This window comes from Balaenoptera musculus, chromosome 21 (assembly GCF_009873245.2).
Source record: "Balaenoptera musculus isolate JJ_BM4_2016_0621 chromosome 21, mBalMus1.pri.v3, whole genome shotgun sequence".
In the NCBI taxonomy this organism is placed as follows: domain Eukaryota; kingdom Metazoa; phylum Chordata; class Mammalia; order Artiodactyla; family Balaenopteridae; genus Balaenoptera; species Balaenoptera musculus.
The window spans coordinates 24401989-24425217 of NC_045805.1; the positions used below are offsets into that span (position 1 = coordinate 24401989).

The window sequence follows — 23229 nt, forward strand, 5'->3', positions numbered from 1 at the left end:
AATACCTCCTGCAATAGAACTAACAACCGGAAAAAAGTCATGACAACAAGCTTAAAGTGAGTAAAATCATTATGTCATCTGCTTAGCAAGCATCAAGTAATTTGTTTTTCAAGTCAAATGGGAGCAAATAACCAACATTTTCCAGAAATACTTAAAACAGAATCCTCTAGTCATGTAACATTAAGAATTTTTAACAAGCTAACCCTACTTAAAGAACCTACTAAAGGAAGTATTACCAAAAACAGAGGAAAGATTACTTAATATATAGTTCCCACACAGGACAAGTTAGGAGGCTGATAAACCATTCACTCTGATGTACACCATCCACCGCAATCACGTGACATATCAAAATATTCCTGAAGAGTAAGGTTCATGTATCCATGTCACATCTGTAAAGTGTCTGTTATAGGCCAGGCACCAGAGAGAAAAAGAGGAACAGGTAAACTCTCCACCTCAAACACGCTGGCTTTGATGAGCTCAAACCAAACAAAATAAAAACTTCTGTATACAGAAAGAGATAAAAGAAAAAGCCTGAGGAAATATTTACAGCACACAGGATAACAGAATAATACTGACATCTGTAGTATAAAGATATTTGTAGAATAAGTTACAATATGCCTCAAAAATAATTGATTCAGTCAATCCTAATTAAGAGGTCACATTTTTGAGAGGCCCAAGAAAACTATTTATATGAAAGCATTTGAGAATATAAAGCTCTGAATTAGCCTTCACTGTTTAAACTGTTAAACAGAAGAAGGTTTTAAACTATTTTTATAACAGTTGACTTAAAATTTAAAGTTATATTTTCTGTATTTTAAATCAAAAAGTTAATTTTTAAGTCTAGGTAGGGAGATTTTCTACATTGATGGCTTTATTAGTTCCCAAACTTGTAATAGTGACACTATGAAGTTTTGTTGAAAAACTTTTATTCACTTACTATACTGATCTCAAGTTTTAAGAGTAAAAAGGGGTCATGAGACTAAAAAGCTTGGAAATCATTATATTAATGCATCTGTTCTGTGGACTTACATGTAAGATGAAAGATAAGGGTAAGTCGGCCCACATTACTACAAAGACATGTATCATTCACCTCACCTTGCTTTCTGTGACTATTTCGTCCTATTACACCAATCCAAAACACTGATGTTAGAATACATAAAACAAAATCCCAACGGAAGTCTGTATACACACTGTTAGAATCACAAAGAAAGTCAGTCTACCTCCAGGTTCATCTATGCCAACTGGATGCACCTAGCCCAGACTTCTAATCTGAAGTGACTCTAAGCCGTGGGGACAATGGCAAGTTCTACTCCCACACAGGTGTTCTCTCCAGCGTTCTAAATCGTTGCTATGGTATGATTTTGACTGTGGCTCCAATCTCTCTTTAATTTCTGCAAAACTTCCAAGCTTGGTTCTCCAGCTTGCCTTCTGATTCTAGGCTACTAAACATTCTTCTGGCAAATGACATTTCTGCTTAAGTTAGCCTGGTAAACTTCCCAAGAGTTATGAACAGTGCAGTCCATATTTTTCTTCTCTTTGCCTATAGTTAGTTAGAATGAGATTATACATGCAGAAATCTTCCAGAAAAATGAGTTCTCCACCCATCTGAAATCTAATTGTGTAACCCTAAGACCTATACACCCTTCAGTTTCTTCACTGAGACTAGTCTGTATCTCTCTAAAATGTGAAGTCTTACCTTCCACATGTGTAATGTGGAAATAGCTATGCTTTTCCAAATTCAAATTCTCTAAGGGTTGATTCTTAGCTGTGTGGCAAAATACAATATTTTATTATCATCATGTTACTGAAGTATCTTTTTTTCAGGGGGGAAGAGAAGACCTAAACTGTGGGTTTATTTTTCTCATGTAACAAGAAGCCTGGATGTAGGCAGCGCCGGGTTGGTGCAGCTTCTCAAGGGCCATTGGGGCAGCAGACTCTTTCCCTTCACCTTCTCTGCCATCCTTAGTAAACGGAATCACCATCTCATGGTCATAAAATGATGATGCATCTGTAGGCACTGCATCTGGTATCTTACTCAGCAAGAAGGGGCAAAAGGCCAAAGGGCACATGCCAATCTAGTCTATCCATCTCACAAAGCTTTCCCAGAATTCTTACTGGCCAGCTGAGACACATGCTCCCTGCTGCCCAATCAGTCACTGGGATGGGGCGAGAATGAGGGCAGAGGTATTACAAGGTGTAATTCCAATTAGAACTGAAGGAAATTTTAGAGATTATCAAGCATCTCCTTAAAGGTCTGGCAAACGGCCAGAAATGTCTGAGATCACAAATGAAACAGCATTTTTACCAAGTTTATTCATAAAACAGCTTCCCAATTTTGTTCAGAAAAAAAATCAAACTGAAGAGCATAAGTCATTAGAGAGTTCAACTGGACCCGATGTCTATTTTTGTGATTATTAATTAAAAAAAAAAAATCAGCCAATGGTTCCAACTCTAAAAAGGAAACCTGCTTCATATATGAACATTATCATTACTGTCTCACTTTAAACATAGAAATAAAAAGCCCCAAAATGTAAATATTATCCAATTCAATTTAAAAAAAAAAGATTTATTTAATTTTGGCTGTGTTGGGTCTTCGTTGCTGCAGGCGGGCTCTCTCTAGTTGCGGCGATGGGGGGCTACTCTTCGTTCCTGTGCGCGGGCTTCAGTAGTTGTGGCACGTGGGCTCAGCAGTTGTGGCTCACAGGCTGTAGAGCACAAGCTCAGTAGTTGTGGCGCACGGGCTTAGTTGCTCCGCGGCATGTGGGATCTTCCCGGACCAGGGCTCGAACCCGTGTCCCCTGCATTGACAGGTGGATTCTTAACCACTGTGCCATGAGGGAAGTCCCTCAATTGTTCTTTTAAGGACATACGGTTATCTTAACCCAGCACAGGTTTTATAAAACTATAAGGATGGGTTAAGATACGTGATTTACAGTGTGTGTGTGTGTGTTTGCTTTACCATAAGACTTCCTGACCTTTTATCTACATAACAGTGAAGTACTTTGTCAGGCCAGAGCCAGCCCCCCTCCAATATTTTTATCTTTACTGTACAGATTCCTGATGTTTCTAAACCCTTGATTTATAGCTCACACCCTTTATTGTAAAGTGGTCTTACTGTGAGATCACTCTGGCTTGCCTTCAAGGAAAGAATGTGCTGGACTGGCAGAAGTAAGTATACAGTTCACCTGATACTTGGAATTCTCAGTGTAAAAACCCTTGTGTGTCAGGGGTCCCCAAGACCAGCCCCAGGTTTGGTGGTGATTCACAAAAGAAGGTCCACACAACTCAGCACGTAGTTGTACTCATGGCTATGATTTATTACAGCAAAAGGATAGAAAGCAAAATCAGCAAAAAAAGGCGCATGGGGCACAGCCCTGAGTAAATCAAGCGCAAGCTTCAAGAGTCCTCTCCCAGTGGAGCCGCAGAGAGTGCGCCTAACACCTGCAGCAACAAGCTGAAACGACACGTGTGAAATCTGTCAGTCACGGGGAAGCTCATTAGAGGCTCTGGGCCCAGGATTTGTAACAGGGAGCTGGTCACATGGATACCCACTGCCTAGCATGTACCAAAATTCCAGACTTCAAAAGAAAAGCACGTGTTCCACATAAATCACATTGTTTGCATAAACAGTTTAGGCACAGTGAGCCACGCTTAACAGGGAATGGTGGGAAGCCTCCCCAAATCCAAGTTTCCAGACACCAAAGACAACCTTGAAATGAGGCCTTTCTACATACAGTGGTCTTAGGACTGCTACACTAACTCTTTTCTGTACACCGCGTAATTCTATATATAATTCTCACGAGTGCTTTTTAATGTGACTTAGCACCCAAAGTTTAATTATCTCTAAGACTCTGACAAGACCAAGTTTAAACTGTGAAGTGAAGGTCTGTGGTGATGGTAAATGCCACCCGGCACAGACACATCCAGGCATAAAGCTTAACAGTTATACCAGCAAGTTTAACGCATCGCTGTATACCTATCTATTCAAACTTGCTTCCTTTCTCACCCATTTAAAACATATTCTTTCTTGTTGCTATAAAGTCAAATCTATCTTAGGAAGAGAACTGTGAAAAATAAAACTTTGGGAATGACATTCACATATAATACTTTATTTTTCCTCTACCCACATTTTAAGAATGCAGAATATGAAAATGTCAAGTCTCCCCAGCTTCTCAACAGGTGACATTCTATTTTTGTTTTTGTGTTGGTGCCCACTGCCAGAGCCATGATCCCAGAAGGCTACCATATTTGGTTCTGGCAGAGCCAGTACACAAATTCTTTTCTTTCCCCTCTATTTACATATAAATAATCTGCTATAAACCATCAGAGGCTACCTCTTACTCCTATAGGCAAATTCATCTGAAGAAAGCCACAGAACAGAGTGATCTCCAAAACAGATGAGATTAAATGAAGCTCCAAATCCCACAGGGCTAGATTAATATAAGTAGGGTGGCCTGTCCTCCTACCGTTACAAGGTTCTTCCATAAATGAGAATTGCCCTCTTTTTTTTTTTTTTTTTCAATACAAAGAAACAAACCTTTTCTTTCAGTTCAACCACAGTCAAGAGTCTGTATGCCAAGCAATGTCAAGCTTGGAAACACAAGAATGAATCATATAGTCTGTCGACATTCAGAAAGAATGAACTATATGTATGTACACAGGCCAAGACAGATGGTTTGGTTAAAAAAAAAAAGATTTTAGTATAACTGTGATCCCATTTTAATGAAAACAATACACCACAAACATCCTCCCTAGCCCCCAAAACCCATGTTTTTTGCACACAGAGAACAAGGCCTGGAAAGCTACCTAATGTTTGCCTCTGAGGCAGGATGGTAATGGACAGGGAAGGTGGGTGCAACAGTGGAGAGCGTTTGCTTTTCCCCTACATTTCTGAGATGTTCAAATTTTTAAAAAACAAATATGTATTACTTTTTCAATCTGAAAAAAATAACTTTTTAAACTTCACAACAAATTCCAGATGGCAATAACTTAATTATAAAAACAACCACAGTGCTATATTCATATAAGGGAATTTTATTCAGCCACAAAAAGGAATGAAGTACTGACACATGCTCAGCATGGAAGAATTGCCAGCCAGACACAAAACATTACATATTACATGATTCCATTCATATACAATGTCTAGAACAGGCAAATCCATAGAGACAGAAAGTAAATCAGTGGCTGCCACTGGATGGGGGGAAGGGAGAATGAGGAGTGACTGCTAGTGGGCAGAGGGTTTCTTTTCTGGGGTGATGAAAATGTTCTGGAATTATATGGTGGAGATGGTGGCAAAACTTTATGAATATACTAAAACCACTGAATTGTACACTTTATAGGGCGACTTTTATAGTATGTGAATTACATCTCAATTTAAGAATATGAGGAGGGACTTCCCTGGTGGTCCAGTGGTTAAGAATCCGGGCTCCCAACGCAGGGGGCCCGAGTTCGAGCCCTGGTCAGGGAACTAGATCCCGCATGCCGCAACTAAAGATCCTGTGTGCTGCAACTAAGACCCAGCGCAGCCAAATAAATAAATAAACATTAAAAAAATATATATATGCGGAAAAACCCCAAAACTAAATGTGAAATGTTGTTGCAGCTCTCACTTAGCCTTCTTTGAAGATGACAGTGATTTTTTTTTTTTTTTTTAAGTATTTATTTATTTATTTATGGCTGTGTTGGGTCTTCGTTTCTGTGCGGGACTTTCTGTAGTTGTGGCAAGTGGGGGCCACTCTTCATCGCGGTGCGCGGGCCTCTCACTATCGCGGCCTCTTTTGTTGGGAGCACAGGCTCCAGACGCGCAGGCTCAGTAGTTGTGGCTCACGGACCTAGTTGCTCCGCGGCATGTGGGATCCTCCCAGACCAGGGCTCGAACCCGTGTCCCCTGCATTGGCAGGCAGATTCTCAACCACTGCGCCACCAGGGAAGCCCGATGACAGTGATTTTAATGCCATTTTTCTTAGAAAATCTAAGTTCAGAAATATAGTTTACATAGTCTAAAGTGCAGTGATTGTTTTGGCATTAATTTTATCTTCAATTTCTGGTATTTTGGTTTCCTTTCATCAAAGAGGACTTCATTCACCAAGTCCTTCAGAGCATTTGTCCTGAAAAAAACACTGAAGGAAAAATTTCTGCACGATCTTCAAAGTAGAATAAAAGGCATATGTTGCAAATAAAACTACTCCATGTGAAACGTTTATAATGTATCTTCATTTTTTCTATCTACGAACATGATTTTACACATCATATGTAAAGTCGAGAAATGATGAATTGATTTTAAAAGGTCTGTTTTCTAGTCATTAGCAGTAGTTCATGTTAGTCTAGTTTGGTTTAGTTTCTTTACCTGTCTGCTATGAAAGGTTGGCTTAGATAAGCACGGAAAATGATGATTTGTTCAGTCAGTAAAATTGGGTTTTAACCTCATATTCCACTGTAATCATGTCATTCTTTGTTATAGCAGAAACGAGCTACTTTCTATCTATGTCACTGCATTTTGAACTATATCAATGGCCACTAGAGCTGGCACTAACCCTTGCTCAAGAGAAGTTAAAATGAAAGTAATAGTTAAGCTTTTTGGCTGTTAAGACCACCACTTTTAGCTACGAACTATTAAAGAAAAGTAATCGAGAGGTTTTTCTCGACTCAGAAAAATCATTGACTTTTACTAGGATCTTTTTTCTTTTTTTCTTTTTTCAGTATTTATTTATTTGACTGTGCCTGGTCTTAGTTACAGCATGTGGTATCTTTGTTGCGGCATGCGGGATGTTTTAGTTGCGGCATTTGAACTCTTAGTTGCAGCATGTGGCATCTAGTTCCCTGACCAGGGATCAAACCCAGGCCCCCTGCATTGGGAGCGCAGAGTCTCACCCACTGGACCACCAGGGAAGTCCCCATTTTTACCAGGATCTATCAATAATTTTCATTAAGATAGTTTTAGGCATTCAAGAATTTAAGCATGCTATTTCACATTAATGAAGTAAAGTAATATCCTAAAGATACTTGCTTATTTCAACGTTGAGGCCAGGACCCAGGAACATATCCATTAGTCCAATGTAAAATTTACATATATATCTACACAAACCTCAAAATTTTTCTAAGTAGGCACTGTATAATCATCAGCATAAAGATCTGCTAGCACACAATTAGGCTAAATTTCCCTCCCTACTTAGAATATCATCACCAAGGTTCTTCAGTATAAAATAAAGTTTATCAGGTCGAAGAGCCTAAAAAATTTATCTTCCTGAGACTACCAAACAAATGTTAAAAATAGTTCTTGTTACAGAATGTCCTCGACAGTGCCAGACTGGCTCTCCAGGCACACCATCTTTCTAAATCACTGTGCATACTGCTATTGCAGAAACAAATGGCAGAAGCAATCTCTCTACACACGTAAGACGGGTCAAATGTACAAGCAGCTCCAAAGCTGGACTGCTAATTTAAGTTCATGTTAAGAGCTAGTCATCTTCTTGGAAGACATGCCTTAACTATTTTATGCAAACAGTTTTTCTCTAGACAGAAATTAACCTTGAAGGCCAGACATACCACATCATTCATACCCATGTTTTTGTAGCTGTTCTCCAACTGGCATTAGGATGGGTTTTATTTTTGCCACTACCTCAAAACAGGGCTTTTTCCAGTACCGCTTTGGTCTTAATTTCAGCTGACTCCTTCACGTTTTAGGCAATCTGAGTTAGAATAGGAATTTAATTTTGAGGGAGAAATCACCCTCACAATGATGTAACTTTCTATAGAATAATATTTCTAACAGACTCCAAAAAAATCATGTTCCTAAAAAAAAAAACCCTAAAATCTAGCCACAAAGAATTAAACAAAAAGATGATATTTACAATTAGGTTTGACTTTTTATTGTCTCTTATATTCTTTCTATATGCCTGCCCCCAATGCAGGGGACACGGGTTCGAGCCCTGGTCCGGGAAGATCTCACATGTCGCATAGCAACTAAGCCCGTGCGCCACAACTACTGAGCCTGCGCTCTAGAGCCCTCGAGCCACAACTACTGAGGCCACACGCCACAACTACTGAAGCCCGCGTGCTCTAGGGCCCGTGCTCCGCAACAAGAGAAGCCACCGTAATGAGAAGCCCGTGCACCACGACAAAGAGCAGCCCCCGCTCACCGCAACTAGAGAAAGCCCGCGCGCAGCAACGAGGACCCAACGCAGCCAAAAAAATTAAAAAATAAAAATAAAATTTAAAAAAGATATAATGAAACTGCATTTTTCAGAGTTCTAGAACCACTATATAGGAAACCTCCTTTGAAGTACATTCTCCACAGAGAAGTCATATCAACACATCTACTTATTTTGCATCTTTTCCCAAAAGAAAATAGGATGACATTTAAAACAAGATAAAATAGCTACTTTTATTTTTAGCTTCTCTTCATCTACTACGCGTTGCTAATTTCTGGTCAGGACTTCACACCAGCAGTATCTTAATACGACCGCCCCAGGAGATCAGCAAGGACTGTCACCCCTGTCTTAGGTCAGGAGGTGCAGGGACTGGCAGCAATCAAGCTGTGGAGCCAGGATTTGAACTCAGGCTGCCCACTAGAGCTTGTTATCAACAAGCACTGCACTTGGCAGGAAAAAGGCGGGCGGAGGTAGGGAAATGAAACGGAGCTTTAGACTAAGGTTACAAGACAGAGAATGTGCACCACGCAGGCTCGCCACAGCTGCTAGACGGGGGCTGCCGCAGTAAGCACTGCTCAGGGCAGCGAGCAAGGACTGCCGTCACTCTCCTCCAGCCCACCGGCAAGCCCATCAAAGCGGTGGAGGACAAAGATGAATGACAGGCGATCTCGAGCAAGGACTGCCGTCACTCTCCTCCAGCCCACCGGCAACCCCATCAAAGGGGTGGAGGACAAAGATGAATGACAGGCGATCTCGAGCAAGGGACTGCCGTCACTCTCCTCCAGCCCACCGGCAAGCCCATCAAAGGGGTGGAGGACAAAGATGAATGACAGGCGATCTCGAGCAAGGACTGCCGTCACTCTCCTCCAGCCCACCGGCAAGCCCATCAAAGGGGTGGAGGACAAAGATGAATGACAGGCGATCTCGAGCAAGGACTGCCGTCACTCTCCTCCAGCCCACCGGCAACCCCATCAAAGGGGTGGAGGACAAAGATGAATGACAGGCGATCTCGAGCAAGGGCTGCCGTCACTCTCCTCCAGCCCACCGGCAAGCCCATCAAAGGGGTGGAGGACAAAGATGAATGACAGGCGATCTCGAGCAAGGACTACCGTCACTCTCCTCCAGCCCACCGGCAAGCCCATCAAAGGGGTGGAGGACAAAGATGAATGACAGGCGATCTCGAGCAAGGACTACCGTCACTCTCCTCCAGCCCACCGGCAACCCCATCAAAGGGGTGGAGGACAAAGATGAATGACAGGCGATCTCGAGCAAGGACTGCCGTCACTCTCCTCCAGCCCACCGGCAAGCCCATCAAAGGGGTGGAGGACAAAGATGAATGACAGGCGATCTCGAGCAAGGACTGCCGTCACTCTCCTCCAGCCCACCGGCAAGCCCATCAAAGGGGTGGAGGACAAAGATGAATGACAGGCGATCTCGAGCAAGGACTGCCGTCACTCTCCTCCAGCCCACCGGCAACCCCATCAAAGGGGTGGAGGACAAAGATGAATGACAGGCGATCTCGAGCAAGGACTGCCGTCACTCTCCTCCAGCCCACCGGCAAGCCCATCAAAGGGGTGGAGGACAAAGATGAATGACAGGCGATCTCGAGCAAGGACTAGCCGTCACTCTCCTCCAGCCCACCGGCAAGCCCATCAAAGGGGTGGAGGACAAAGATGAATGACAGGCGATCTCGAGCAAGGACTGCCGTCACTCTCCTCCAGCCCACCGGCAACCCCATCAAAGGGGTGGAGGACAAAGATGAATGACAGGCGATCTCGAGCAAGGACTACCGTCACTCTCCTCCAGCCCACCGGCAAGCCCATCAAAGGGGTGGAGGACAAAGATGAATGACAGGCGATCTCGAGCAAGGACTGCCGTCACTCTCCTCCAGCCCACCGGCAAGCCCATCAAAGGGGTGGAGGACAAAGATGAATGACAGGCGATCTCGAGCAAGGACTACCGTCACTCTCCTCCAGCCCACCGGCAACCCCATCAAAGGGGTGGAGGACAAAGATGAATGACAGGCGATCTCGAGCAAGGACTGCCGTCACTCTCCTCCAGCCCACCGGCAAGCCCATCAAAAGGGTGGAGGACAAAGATGAATGACAGGCGATCTCGAGCAAGGACTAGCCGTCACTCTCCTCCAGCCCACCGGCAAGCCCATCAAAGGGGTGGAGGACAAAGATGAATGACAGGCGATCTCGAGCAAGGACTACCGTCACTCTCCTCCAGCCCACCGGCAAGCCCATCAAAAGGGTGGAGGACAAAGATGAATGACAGGCGATCTCGAGCAAGGACTGCCGTCACTCTCCTCCAGCCCACCGGCAACCCCATCAAAGGGGTGGAGGACAAAGATGAATGACAGGCGATCTTCACTTAAAAAATCATGCTTGATGGAAAAGTACAAGTATACAAAGAAAGAAGTGGGTGAGATACCAGCTTAAATATACCTCAGAGGTCCTGGAGATGGGTAGTCCAATTTATTTAGGAGCTGAAGTTAAAATAATCTCTCTGGGCAAATTCAGAAAGCTTGCTCAAGTGATTAAGGCTCAAGTGTGACTGAGTAGGGGTACAACATTCTTCTCCAGGAAGACATCTCAAAATTATTAGAGAGTCAAAGGTAAAACCAATTGAACTACCAACTTTGCCCATAACTTCAAGTCTACATCTACTGTTCACAGTGAGGTCAACTGACTCAGCTAATTTCAGAACTGGATATTTCACCTGACACTACAGCCTGAGAGATCAATTTAAAACTTATATTCTAAGACATGAAATTATAGTTTATCACACAAGAAAACTGAATGTTGAACTTGAAGCGGTAAGTAAACAATTTGTTTCAGAAACACAAAAATACCCTTTGCTTGGCAGTTCTATTTACAGAACTAAATCCTCTTGAGTCAACATATAGTTATTTACCAGACTCACAGACACAGAAAACAAACTTACGGTTACCAAAGTGGATGGGGGGGGGGATAAATTAGGAGTTTGGGATTAACATATACACACTACTATATATAAAATAGATGAACAACAAGGACCTACTGTACAGCACAGGGAACTATACTCAATATCTTGTAATAACCTTTAGTACAAGAGAGAATCTGAAAAAGAATATATATATATATATATATATATATATATATATGTAAAACTGAATCACCTGACCCTGAAACAAGATGGAGGAGTAGAAAGACATGCTCTCACTCCCTCTTGCGAGAACACCAGAATCACAACTAGCTGCTGGACAATCATCGACAGGAAGACACTGGAACTCACCAAAAAAGATACCCCACATCCAAAGACAAAGGAGAAGCCACAATGAGACGGTAGGAGGGGCACAATCACAGTAGAATCAAATCCCGTAACTGCTGGGTGGGTGACTCACAGACTGGAGAGCACTTATACCACAGAAGTCCACCCACTGGAGTGAAGGTTCTGAGTCCCACGTCAGGCTTCCGAAGCTGGGGGTCCAGCAATGGGAGGAGGAATTCCTAGAGAATCAGACTTTGAAGGCTAGCGCGATTTGATTGCAGGACTTTCACAGGACTGGGGGAAACAGAGACTCCACTCTTAGCGGGCACACACAAAGTGGTGTGTGCATCGGGACCCGGGGGAAGGAGCAGTGACCCCAGGGTAGACTGAACCAGACCCACCTGCTAGTGTTGGAGGGTCTCCTGCAGACACAGGGGGTTGCTGTGGCTGTGAGGACAAGGAAACTGGCAGCAGAGATTCTGGGAAGTGCTCCTTGGCGGGAGCCCTCCCAGAGTCCACCATTAGCCCCACAAGAGAGCCCAGGTAGGCTCCAGTGTTGGGTTGCCTCAGGCCAAACAACCAACAGGGAGGGAACCCAGCCCCACCCATCAGCAGTCAAGTGGATTAAAGTTTTACTGAGCTCTGCCCACCAGAGCAACAGCCAGCTCTACCCACCACCAGTCCCTCCCATCAGGAAACTTGCACAAGCCTCTTAGATAGCTTCATCCACCAGAGGGCAGACAGCAGAAGCAAGAAAAACTACAACCCTGCAGCCTCTGGAACAAAAACCACATTCACAGAAAGACAGACAAGATGAAAAGGCAGAGGACTATGTACCAGATGAAAGAACAAGATAAAACCCCAGAAAAACAGCTAAATGAAGGGAGATAGGCAACCTTCCAGAAAAAGAATTCAGAATAATGATAGTAAAGATGATCCATGACCTCGGAAAAAGAATGGAGGCAAAGATTGAGAAGATGAAAGAAATGTTTAACAAAGACCTAGAAGAATTAAAAAACAAACAAACAGAGATGAACAATACAATAACTGAAATGAAAACTACACTAGAAGGAATCAATAGCAGAATAACTGAGACAGAAGAACGGATAAGTGACCTGGAAGACAGAATGGTGGAATTCACTGCTGCGGAACAGACTAAAGAAAAAAGAATGAAAAGAAATGAAGACAGCCTAAGAGACCACTGGGACAACATTAAACGCAACAACATTCGCATTATAGTGGTTCCAAAAGGAGAAGAGAGAGAGAAAGAACCTGAGAAAATATTTGAAGAGATTACAGTCGAAAACTTCCCTAACATGGGAGAGGAAATAGCCATCCAAATCCAGGAAGCGCAGCGAGTCCCACACAGGATAAACCCAAGGAGAAACACGCCAAGACACATAGTAATCAAACTGGCAAAAATTAAAGACAAAGAAAAATTATTGAAAGCAGCAAGGGAAAAACACGACAAGTAACATACAAGGGAACTCCCATAAGGTTAACAGCTAATTTCTCAGCAGAAACTCTACAAGCCAGAAGGGAGTGGCATGACATACTTAAGAGTGATGAAAGGGAAGAAACTACAACCAAGATTACTCTACCTGGCAAGGATCTCATTCAGGTTTGATGGAAAAATCAAAAGCTTTACAGACAGGCAAAAGCTAAGAGAATTCAGCACCACCAAACCAGCTCTACAACAAATGCTAAAGGAACTTCTCTGAGTGGGAAACACAAGAGAAGAAAAGGACCTACAGAAATAAACCCAAAACAATTAAGAAAATGGTCATAGGAACATGCATATCAATAATTACCTTAAACGTGAATGGATTAAATGCTCCAAAACACACAGGCTTGCTGAATGGATACAAAAACAAGACCCATCTATATGCTGTCTACAAGAGACCCACTTCAGACCTAGGGACACATACAAACTGAAAGTGAGGGGATGGAAAAAGATATTCCATGCAAATGGAAATCAATGGAAAGCTGGAGTAGCAATACTCATATCAGATAAAACAGACTTTAAAATAAAGAATGTTACAGGAGACAAGGAAGGACACCACATAAAGATCAAAGGATCAATCCAAGAAGAAGATATAACAATTATAAATATATATACATCCAACATAGAAAGCACCTCAATACAGAAGGCAAATGCTAACAGCCATAAAAGAGGAAATCGACAGTAACACAATAATAGTGGGGGACCTTAACACCTCACTTACACCAATGGACAGATCATCCAAAATGAAAATAAATAAGGAAACAGAAGCTTTAAATGACACAATAGACCAGATAGATTTAATTGATATTTATAGGACATTCCATCCAAAAACAGCAGATTACACTTTCTTCTCAAGTACGCATGGAACATTCTCCAGGATAGATCAAACCTTGGGTCACAAATAAAGCCTCAGTAAATTTAAGAAAATTGAAATCACATCAAGCATCTTTTCTGACCACAACGCTATGAGATTAGAAATGAATTACAGGGAAAAAAACGTAAAAAACACAAACACATGGAGGCTAAACAATACGTTACTAAATAACCAAGAGATCACTGAAGAAATCAAAGAGGAAATCAAAAAATACCTAGAGACAAATGACAATGAAAACACAATGATCCAAAACTTATGGGATGCAGCAAAAGCAGTTCTAAGAGGGAAGTTTATAGCTATACAAGCCTACCTCAAGAAACAAGAAAAATCTCAAGTAAGCAATCTAACCTTACACCTAAAGGAACTAGAGAAAAAAGAACAAACAAAACCCAAAGTTAGGGCTTCCCTGGTGGCACAGTGGTTGAGAATCTGCCTGCCAATGCAGGGGACACGGGTTCCAGCCCTGGTCTGGGAAGATCCCACATGCCGTGGAGCAACTGGGCCTGTGAGCCACAACTACTGAGCCTGCATGTCTGGAGCCTGTGCTCCGCAACAAGAGAGGCCGCGATAGTGAGAGGCCCACGCACCGCGATGAAGAGTGGCCCCCGCTCGCCGCAACTAGAGAAAGCCCTCGCACAGAAACGAAGACCCAACACAGCCAAAAATAAATAAATAAATAAATAAACAAAAAAACAAAAAACCCCAAAGTTAGCAGAAGGAAAGAAATCATAAAGATCAGAGTAGAAATAAATGAAATAGAAACAAAGGAAACAATAGCAAAGATCAATAAAACTAAAAGCTGGTTCTTTGAGAAGATAAACAAAATTGATAAACCATTAGCCAGACTCATCAAGAAAAAGAGGGAGAGGGTGCAAATCAACAAAATTAGAAATGAAAAAGGAGAAGTTACAACAGACACTGCAGAAATACAAAGCATCCTAAGAGACTACTACAAGCAACTGTATGCCAATAAAATGGACAACCTGGAAGAAATGGACAAATTCTTAGAAAGGTATAACCTTCCAAGACTGAACCAGGAAGAAACAGAAAATATGAACAGACCAATCACAAGTAATGAAATTGACACTGTGGTTAAAAATCTTCCAACAAATAAAAGTCCAGGACTAGATGGCTTCACAGGTGAATTCTATCAAACATTTAGAGAAGAGCTAACACCCATCCTTCTCAAACTCTTCCAAAAAATTGCAGAGGAAGGAACACTCCCAAACTCATTCTATGAGGCCACCCTCACCCTGATACCAAAACCAGACAAAGATACTACAAAAAAAGAAAATTACAGACCAATATCACTGATGAATATAGATGCAAAAATCCTCAACAAAATACCAGCAAACAGAATCCAACAACAGATTAAAAGGATCATACACCATGATCAAGTGGGATTTATCCCAGGGATGCAAGAGTTCTTCAATATACACAAATCAATCAATGTGATACACCATATTAACAAATTAAAGAATAAAAACCATGTGATCATCTCAATAGATGCAGAAAAAGCTTTTGACAAAATTCAACACCCATTTATGATAAAAACTCTCCAGAAAGTGGGCATAGAGGGAACCTACCTCAACATAATAAAAGCCAGATACGACAAACCCACAGCAAACATCATTCTCAATTGTGAAAAACTGAAAGCACTTCCTCTAAGATCAGGAAAAAGCAAGGATGTCCACTCTCATCACTATTATTCAACATAGTCTTGGAAGTCCTAGCCACGGCAATCAGAGAAGATAAAGAAATAAAAGGAATCCAAATTGGAAAAGAAGAAGTAAAACTGTCACTGTTTGCAGATGACATGATACTAGAGAATACACAGAGAATCCTAAAGATGCCACCAGAAAACTACCAGAGCTAATCAATGAATTTGGTAAAGTTGCAGGATACAAAATTAATACACAGAAATCTCTTGCATTCCTATACACTAATGATGAAAAATCTGAAAGAGAAATTAAGGAAACACTCTCATTTACCATTGCAACAAAAAGAATAAAATACCTAGGAATAAACCTACCTAGGGAGACAAAACACCTGTATGCAGAAAACTATAAGACACTGATGAAAGAAATTAAAGATGATACCAACAGATGGAGAGATATACCATGTTCTTGGATTGGAAGGATCAATATTGTTGATATTTGTCCCAAAGCAATCTACAGAGTCAATGCAATCTCTATCAAATTACCAATGGCATTTTTTACAGAACTAGAACAAAAAAATCTTAAAGTTTGTATGGAGACACAAAAGACCCTGAATAGCCAAAGCAGTCCTGAGGGAAAAAAATGGAGCTGGAGGATTCAGACTCCCTGACTTCAGACTATATATACTACAAAGGTACAGTAATCAAGACAATATGGTACTGGCACAAAAACAGAAACATAGATCAATGGAACAAGATAGAAAGACCAGGGATAAACCCACACACCTATGGTCAACTAATCTATGACAAAGGAGGCAAGAATATACAGTGGAGAAAAGACAGTCTCTTCAATAAGTGGTGCCGGGAAAACTGGACAGCTACATGTAAAAGAATGAAGTTAGAACATTCCCTAACACCATACACAAAAATAAACTCAAAATGGATTAGAGACCTAAATGTAAGACCGGACACTATAAAACTCTTAGAGGAAAACATAGGAAGAACACTCTTTGACATAAATCACAGCAAGATCTTTTTTGATCCACCTCCTAGAGTAATGGAAATAAAAACAAAATAAACAAATGGGACCTAATGAAACTTAAGAGCTCTTGCACAGCAAAGGAAACCATAAACAAGACGAAAAGACAACCCTCAGAATCGGAGAAAATATTTGGAAACGAATCAACAGACAAAGGATTAATCTCCAAAATATATAAACAGCTCATACAGCTCAATGTTAAAAAAATAAACAACCCAATCCAAAAATGGGCAGAAGACCTGAATAGACATTTCTCCAAAGAAGACATACAGATGGCCAAGAAGCACATGAAAAGCTGCTCAACATCACTAATTAGTAGAGAAATGCAAATCAAACTACAGTGAGGTATCACCTCACACCAGTTAGAATGTGCATCATCAGAAAATCTACAAACAGCAAATGCTGGAGAGGGTGTGGAGAAAAGGGAACCCTCCTGCACTCTTGGTAGGAATGTAAATTGATACAGCCACTATGGAGAACAGTATGGAGGTTCCTTAAAAAAACTAAAAATAGAATTACCATATGACCCAGCAATCCCACTACTGGGCATATACCCAGAGAAAACCATAATTCAAAAAGACACATGCACCCCAATGTTCATTGCAGCACTATTTACAATAGCCAGGTCATGGAAGCAACCTAAATGCCCATCAACAGACGAATGGATAAAGAAGATGTGGTACATATATACAATGGAATATTACTCAGCCATAAAAAGGAACGAAATTGGGTCATTTGTAGAGACGTGGATGCATCCAGAGACTGTCATACAGAGTGAAGTAAGTCAGAAAAACAAATATCGTATATTAACGCATATATGTGGAATCTAGAAAAATGGTACAGATGAACCGGTTTGCAGGGCAGAAATTGAGACACAGATGTAGAGAACAAATGTATGGACACCACGGGCAGAAAGTGGTGGTGGGGGGGCGGGGGATGGGGGTGGTGGTGTGATGAATTGGGCGATTGGGATTAATATGTATACAGTGATATGTATAAAATGGATGACTAATAAGAACCTGCTGTATAAAAAAATAAAATAAAATTCAAAAATTCAAAAATAAACTGAATCACTTTGCTGTACACTTGAAACTAACACATTGTAAATTAACTATACTTCAAAAAAAGTTATTTAATACATAAAGACCCTAAGCAACATTACACTTAGTTAAAAAACACTATTCTAACTACTTAATATTAGCTATTACTCCTCCATTCCTAAGATGCTTAATTTTAAGGGTACCCTATAAATAATAATGACAAAATCCTTCTTTCTTTAGTGCTTTTCTGAGGCATCCTGACTTCCAAACACAATCATGAAGAAAGTCTTACGGATTCTGGCTTAAAAAAAACCCCAAAAAACCCCAAAACATTAAAGAATAAATAACTTCGTTACTCCTTCACATGGGACCTTTTTACATAAAAATTTAGTCCAAACTACATAAAAGATGAATGAGAAAAGTAAGATGTAAAGTCCGAAATAATTACAGTGGTTAAAAAAACAATGCACACAGAATTCAGAAAGTTGTCTCAGATCACACAATCAAGAGCAACTGTAAACAGTAAACCACCTGCATATTTTATTACTTTCTAGAAATGAAAAAAACCTTACATATAATAGAAATAACTTTCTGAAAAGTGCTAGCCTGCACGAAAAACACATACCCCATTAATCATTTCAGGCAAGCACTGTTACCAAACTTAAGACTTGCCGTCTTGTTTCTGAAAATCAACAATTTTTTGCTTCCAAAGAGCCTCTCAACGTGAAGACCAGTCACCATCTGTCTCAACTAAAGTCAACTTCTATTTTAAAAATCACAGTCTGTCATCACACCCACCTCTCTACAAACAAATGCTTGACGCATACCAATTAGTTACTGATTCTTGATGGGCCCGAGTCACCTGAGAAAAAGCCTGGGTATATTACCGAGCGCGTTGATAGTCACAACACCCAGGTTCGTTTTCGGTGCATTTTCAATTTCGAGACCGCACGAGATTCATCTGCCGGCCAGCTAAAGCGCCGGGATTGCTAGTCCGCACGGGAAATGCTGAAGTGTCAGCAATCTCCCCAGAAGAGCGTCGGCGACCCCAGTCACACTCAGGGCGTGGATTCCGGGTGCCACAATGCCCCCGCCCACCTACCCGGGACCCCACAGGCCAGGACCGGGAGAGTCCGGTCCGGACCGTGGGCTAGGTCCCCGGGGGTCCTGGAAGGGCCCGACCCGAATCGGGGGAGAATGCCCAAGCCGGAGACGCAGCCCTGCGGGTCCCCGGACCGGCGCGCCGGGCACAGGGGTGGCATCCCGGGAGGGAAGGGGAGGGGGGGAGGGGGAGGAGGAGGAGGAACGGGGTCCCCGCCCGCATCTCGCCCCTTTTCTCTCTTACCTTTTCGCACAGCGTCCGCACCTGGTTCTCGTTCAGTTGTTTACACTCGTTCAGCTGCTCGACCCACTGGTCCAGCTCCTTGGTGAACGCCTTGTCGTCCATAGTGGCCCGAGCCCCTCCCCCGCTGCCTCCCGCCCCCCTCCCCGCCCCCGCGCGCCCCAGCCCCGGGCGCCGCTCCCCTCGCCCGGCGCCGCCGCCGCCGCCAGCTCCCAGCGGGAGGGGAAGGAGCCGGGGAGCGCGACCCCGCGCCCCACCCAAGCCCCGCGGGCGGCTCCGGGCACACGGTCTCCGGGAGACCCCTGCCCGCCCTGGCCCGTCAGGCCGCGCGCCCCAGGAGTCGGTGAAGGGCGCGGGGAGGTGCGGGGCTTCCTTGGAGCTCCCGCCGGACGATGGGCACCTGCCGCCGCCGCCTCCCGCCCGCCGGCCGCTCCCGGTTCCCTTGCCCCTTCTCTCTAGCTCTTTCTCTCCCCTCCCTCCGGGTGTCCGTCATCGCCCGGGCATTTCCGCCGGGAAAAGGCGAGCAGGCGGCGCCGCCGGGGCCCGGGACGCGGGGAGGGGTGCAGCGCCCCCGTGTGGCTCGGCGGAGAAACGGGCCGAGGGGCCGAGGGGCCGAGGGTCGCGCCGCTTTCTCGCTCTTCCTTTTTGTATCATCCTTTTCCACTTCGGGTCCGGACCAAGCGCTCCAGGTTCTTCCTTCACATCCTTTTCTCTGGGAATTCTGTCCCCACCTTACTCTCCTGCAGTGCTTTCTCTTTTCTCTCTCTCTCTTTTTTTTTTTAGCGCTCTGAGGAGGGAATTGGTAAGCTTGTGTCTCTCCTCGACCACATAGACCCCAGAGGCTAGCACTCTCCTATAGCAGGCATTCCGTATCTATTAAATAAATAAATAAATAAATTCTTTCCGGTCTTAGCTCTGTCATTAGTTACCTGTGGGGCACTGACATCTCGAATCCTCCCTTTCAGCATCAGAAAGACGAGCCGATTGCTCTGTGGTATCAGTGTGTCCCTTCCAACTCCAGCATTCTTCACCGCGTTTATGCAGTGTTTACTGAATTCTGATGATTTGTTCATTCAGCATTTATCGAGCAACTGCTAACTGCCAGATCCCCTGGAGCGCAGGTGCTAACCAAGCATACTTCCTCTATCAGGATGTTGCCTGAACCCAAGTGGCAAGCAACATCCTGTATCAGAAGGCAAGGGCTCCCTCTTGGCATTGCCAGCCTCCTAGCCGTGTCCTTGGACAATCAACGGATCGCCCCCAGCCTCAGATTCCTCATTTGTTAAAAGGGCGCGGTAAGGCCTATCTTTTAAGTTGTGATGATTAAATTCTACAAGTGCTTATCCAATAGTACAGTATGGGAGCCGTGTTCGTTGCCTAATCCTTCCTAGGCAACAGCTACCAAAAGCTTTATAAAGGTGACATTCGAACTGAATTTTGAACCTTCTCCCCAGGCAAAACCTTGAAGTTGCCTGGAGAAGAGGAAAGAAACTTTTTTTTGGAGGGTGGCAGAGGACAAATGTGTGAAAGACCGTGGTCAGTTTGGAAAGCTATAAATACTCCTAGCAACAGAAATAAGTCATATGGTGGGAAACAAGGTTGGAAGAGCTCCTGTTCTCAAATGACCTGTAAATAGCAGCAAACCAACTGAAGGACAGCACATGAAAAGATGGTGAAACAGTACTGAACAGAAGGGGTATGTGCATGATTGCAACAGATTTGCAGTCTCTGAGGAGGTTAGTCTGTAAATGTTGAAAGGAGGCTGCATCTCAGGTAAACCTGGAAAGCTCAGAATGAGAATGAGAGGATGAATGGTATTTCTGGAGTTCCTACAGAGGATGGACTGAGAACAGAAAGTATACCTTGAGGAGAAATGGGAACTACGAATAGTGTTTAGGGAGGGAGGTCCTTGACATAGAAGCAAATGTGTTTGGGATTAATGTACAAGAACGCTCTTAGAGCTGGGAGTAGAGACGTGAGTTTGCGAGAATAGGGCTTCTGAAATGTTTAGTCAGGTTATGCTGTAGAGCAAATAAGAATGCTCTTTTGAGTGCTTCTTAGCTGCTAAGTGTTTCAAATGTATTTAGTACTTCAATAATCCTATGACCCAGGGGCTGTTGTTACCCTCCATTTTACAGATGAGGAAACAGAAACGTAGAGGTTTAAAAATGCGTTCGCGTCACACAGTAACTGTTGGACTAAGGATTAATGCCCAAGTCTGTCTGACTTCCACTCTTGTCATTTGTGTTATGTGACCTCTGCAGTCTGGACGGCAGTAAGGAAAGCTGGAGGTTTCTTGGTGATTATAATATCAGTTTTCACTATTTTGGTTATGAAGCCATCTTAATTAAAAATAAAAACTATAATTCTTAAAATCTTTCTTTCTTCACTCTTTGCTTCTGTTGTGTATGTATGTATATGTGGTGTGTTTTCTCCTGTGGAACATAACCATTATTCTCCAATCCCTGCTAATCGCCTGTCATGCAACGCTGCATTTAATCTTAGGTTTGCAGACCAGATCTAAATTTCTTTGTTTTCAAAGAAACAACCAGAAGTGTTTGTATTTTTGTTTTGTTTACCTCTTCCCTTCTGGTCACAGAATTCTTAAATCATTAATTCCAGCAAACCCTTTGCCTTAAAATTACATTTTAGATTTTGTTCCTACAAAATTGTCTGGGTTATTTTAAAATATGTAAACACTGAGGGACTTCCCTGGTGGCGCAGTGGTTAAGAATCCGCCTGCCAATGCAGGGGACACGGGTTTGAGCCCTGGTCTGGGAAGTTCTCACATGCCGCGGAGCAACTAAGCCCGTGCACCACAACTACTGAGCCTGTGCTCTAGAGCCCGCGAGCCACAACTACTGAGCCCACGTGCCACAACTACTGAAGCCCACGCGCCTAGAGCCCTTGCTCCCCAACAAGAGAAGCCACTGCAATGAGAAGCCCATGCACCACAACGAAGAGTAGCCCCCGCTCGCCACAACTAGAGAAAGCCTGCACACAGCAACGAAGACACAACACAGCCATAAATAAATAAATAAATTTATTTTTTTTTAAAAAGCGCCTATTTACCTAAAAAAAAAAAAGAAAAAAAAAAAGAAATTGATATATGGAACTCTGCATCAGAACCTCAATCAATAATGATGAGATTTAAAAAGACAAAGTCAATTTGGAAATGCTTTCTTTGAATTTAAAAACTACAAATCACTGTTAATAAAAAGATCATAGTAGGTGTTCTCACCCTACTGCTCAAGAAACATGGTTCTAAAAAAACCTTTTCAAAAGTATCAAAAAAGACATTTTTTTTTTTCTTTTGGCTGCACCGAGCGGCTTGCAGGATTTTAGTTCCAGACCAGAGATTGAACCCAGGCCCCGGCAGTGAGAGCAAGGAGTCCTAACCACTGGACCGCCAGGGAATTCCGAGATGGAATTATCTGAAGATAAAGGAATCAGTGCAGATGTGATGTTCAATATTTTGTCCTTTTTTGTGGTTGCCCTCAAGAGGCTTGGTTCAAATTCCCTAGCACAGTGGAGTTCTTTATCTTTACACGTTTTATACCTGGCTATTTTTTTTTTTAATTAAGGTATAATTAGCATAGAACATTATATTGTTTCAGGTGTACAACATGATTTGATACTTGTATATACTGTGGAATGATCACTACAAGTCTGTTACCTAACCAAATTTGGGTCCTCTCACCCACACGCTATAAAGCCAACCTACCGACACCGGGTTGTGGTAAAGGAAGGTGTGTGCAGTGTTTACTGCAGGGCCAAGCAAGGAGTCCAGGCAGCTAGTGCTCAGAACATGTAAACTCTCTGATCGGTTTCAGGGAGGCTTTTTTTTTTTTTTTTTGCCATGTGGGATCTTAGTTCCTGACCAGGGATCAAACCCATGCCCCTTGCAGTGGAAGCACAGAGTCCTAACCACTGGACCACCAGGGAATTCGCCAGGGCGGCATTTTTTAAAGGCCAGGTGAGGGAGGGGAGTTGCAGGGTATGTGATCAGCTCGTGCACAGTACTCTGGTTGATGGTGAGGTAACAGGGTGGTGTCACAGGGGTTAACATTATCAATCAATACTCAGACTCCAATAGGTTTGGGGCTATGTTCTCATGGTCATCAAGTAGTTAACTTCTTCCATGTGGTGGGGTTTTAGCATCTGTAAAACAACTTGGGAAATGTGCATCAGATACTGCTATCCAGGTACTTCAGAGAGGAGGTAAAGCAGAGGACAAGGGGGAGGGGTCTGTCCCAGGAAGGCCCCAGAGGGTCCTGCTTGATTACAAGTCTAGTTAACATCTATCACCACATGAAGCTACAAATTTTTTTTCTTGTAACAAGAACTTTCAAGAACTACCCTTAGCAA

General features: G+C 42.9%; 1 protein-coding gene across 1 annotated transcript in view; it reads right to left on the reverse strand.

Moving 5' to 3' along the window:
- PPP2CB (protein phosphatase 2 catalytic subunit beta) overlaps positions 1–19007 on the reverse strand; it is a 33554-nt gene extending 14547 nt beyond the window's left edge. Inside the window, exon 1 of the mRNA XM_036838804.1 lies at positions 18865–19007. Within this exon, the coding sequence (XP_036694699.1) occupies positions 18865–18966 (102 nt within the window). The 5' untranslated portion in view covers positions 18967–19007. The remainder of the gene's footprint in view (positions 1–18864) is intronic.
- Positions 19008–23229: the final 4222 nt, after the last annotated feature.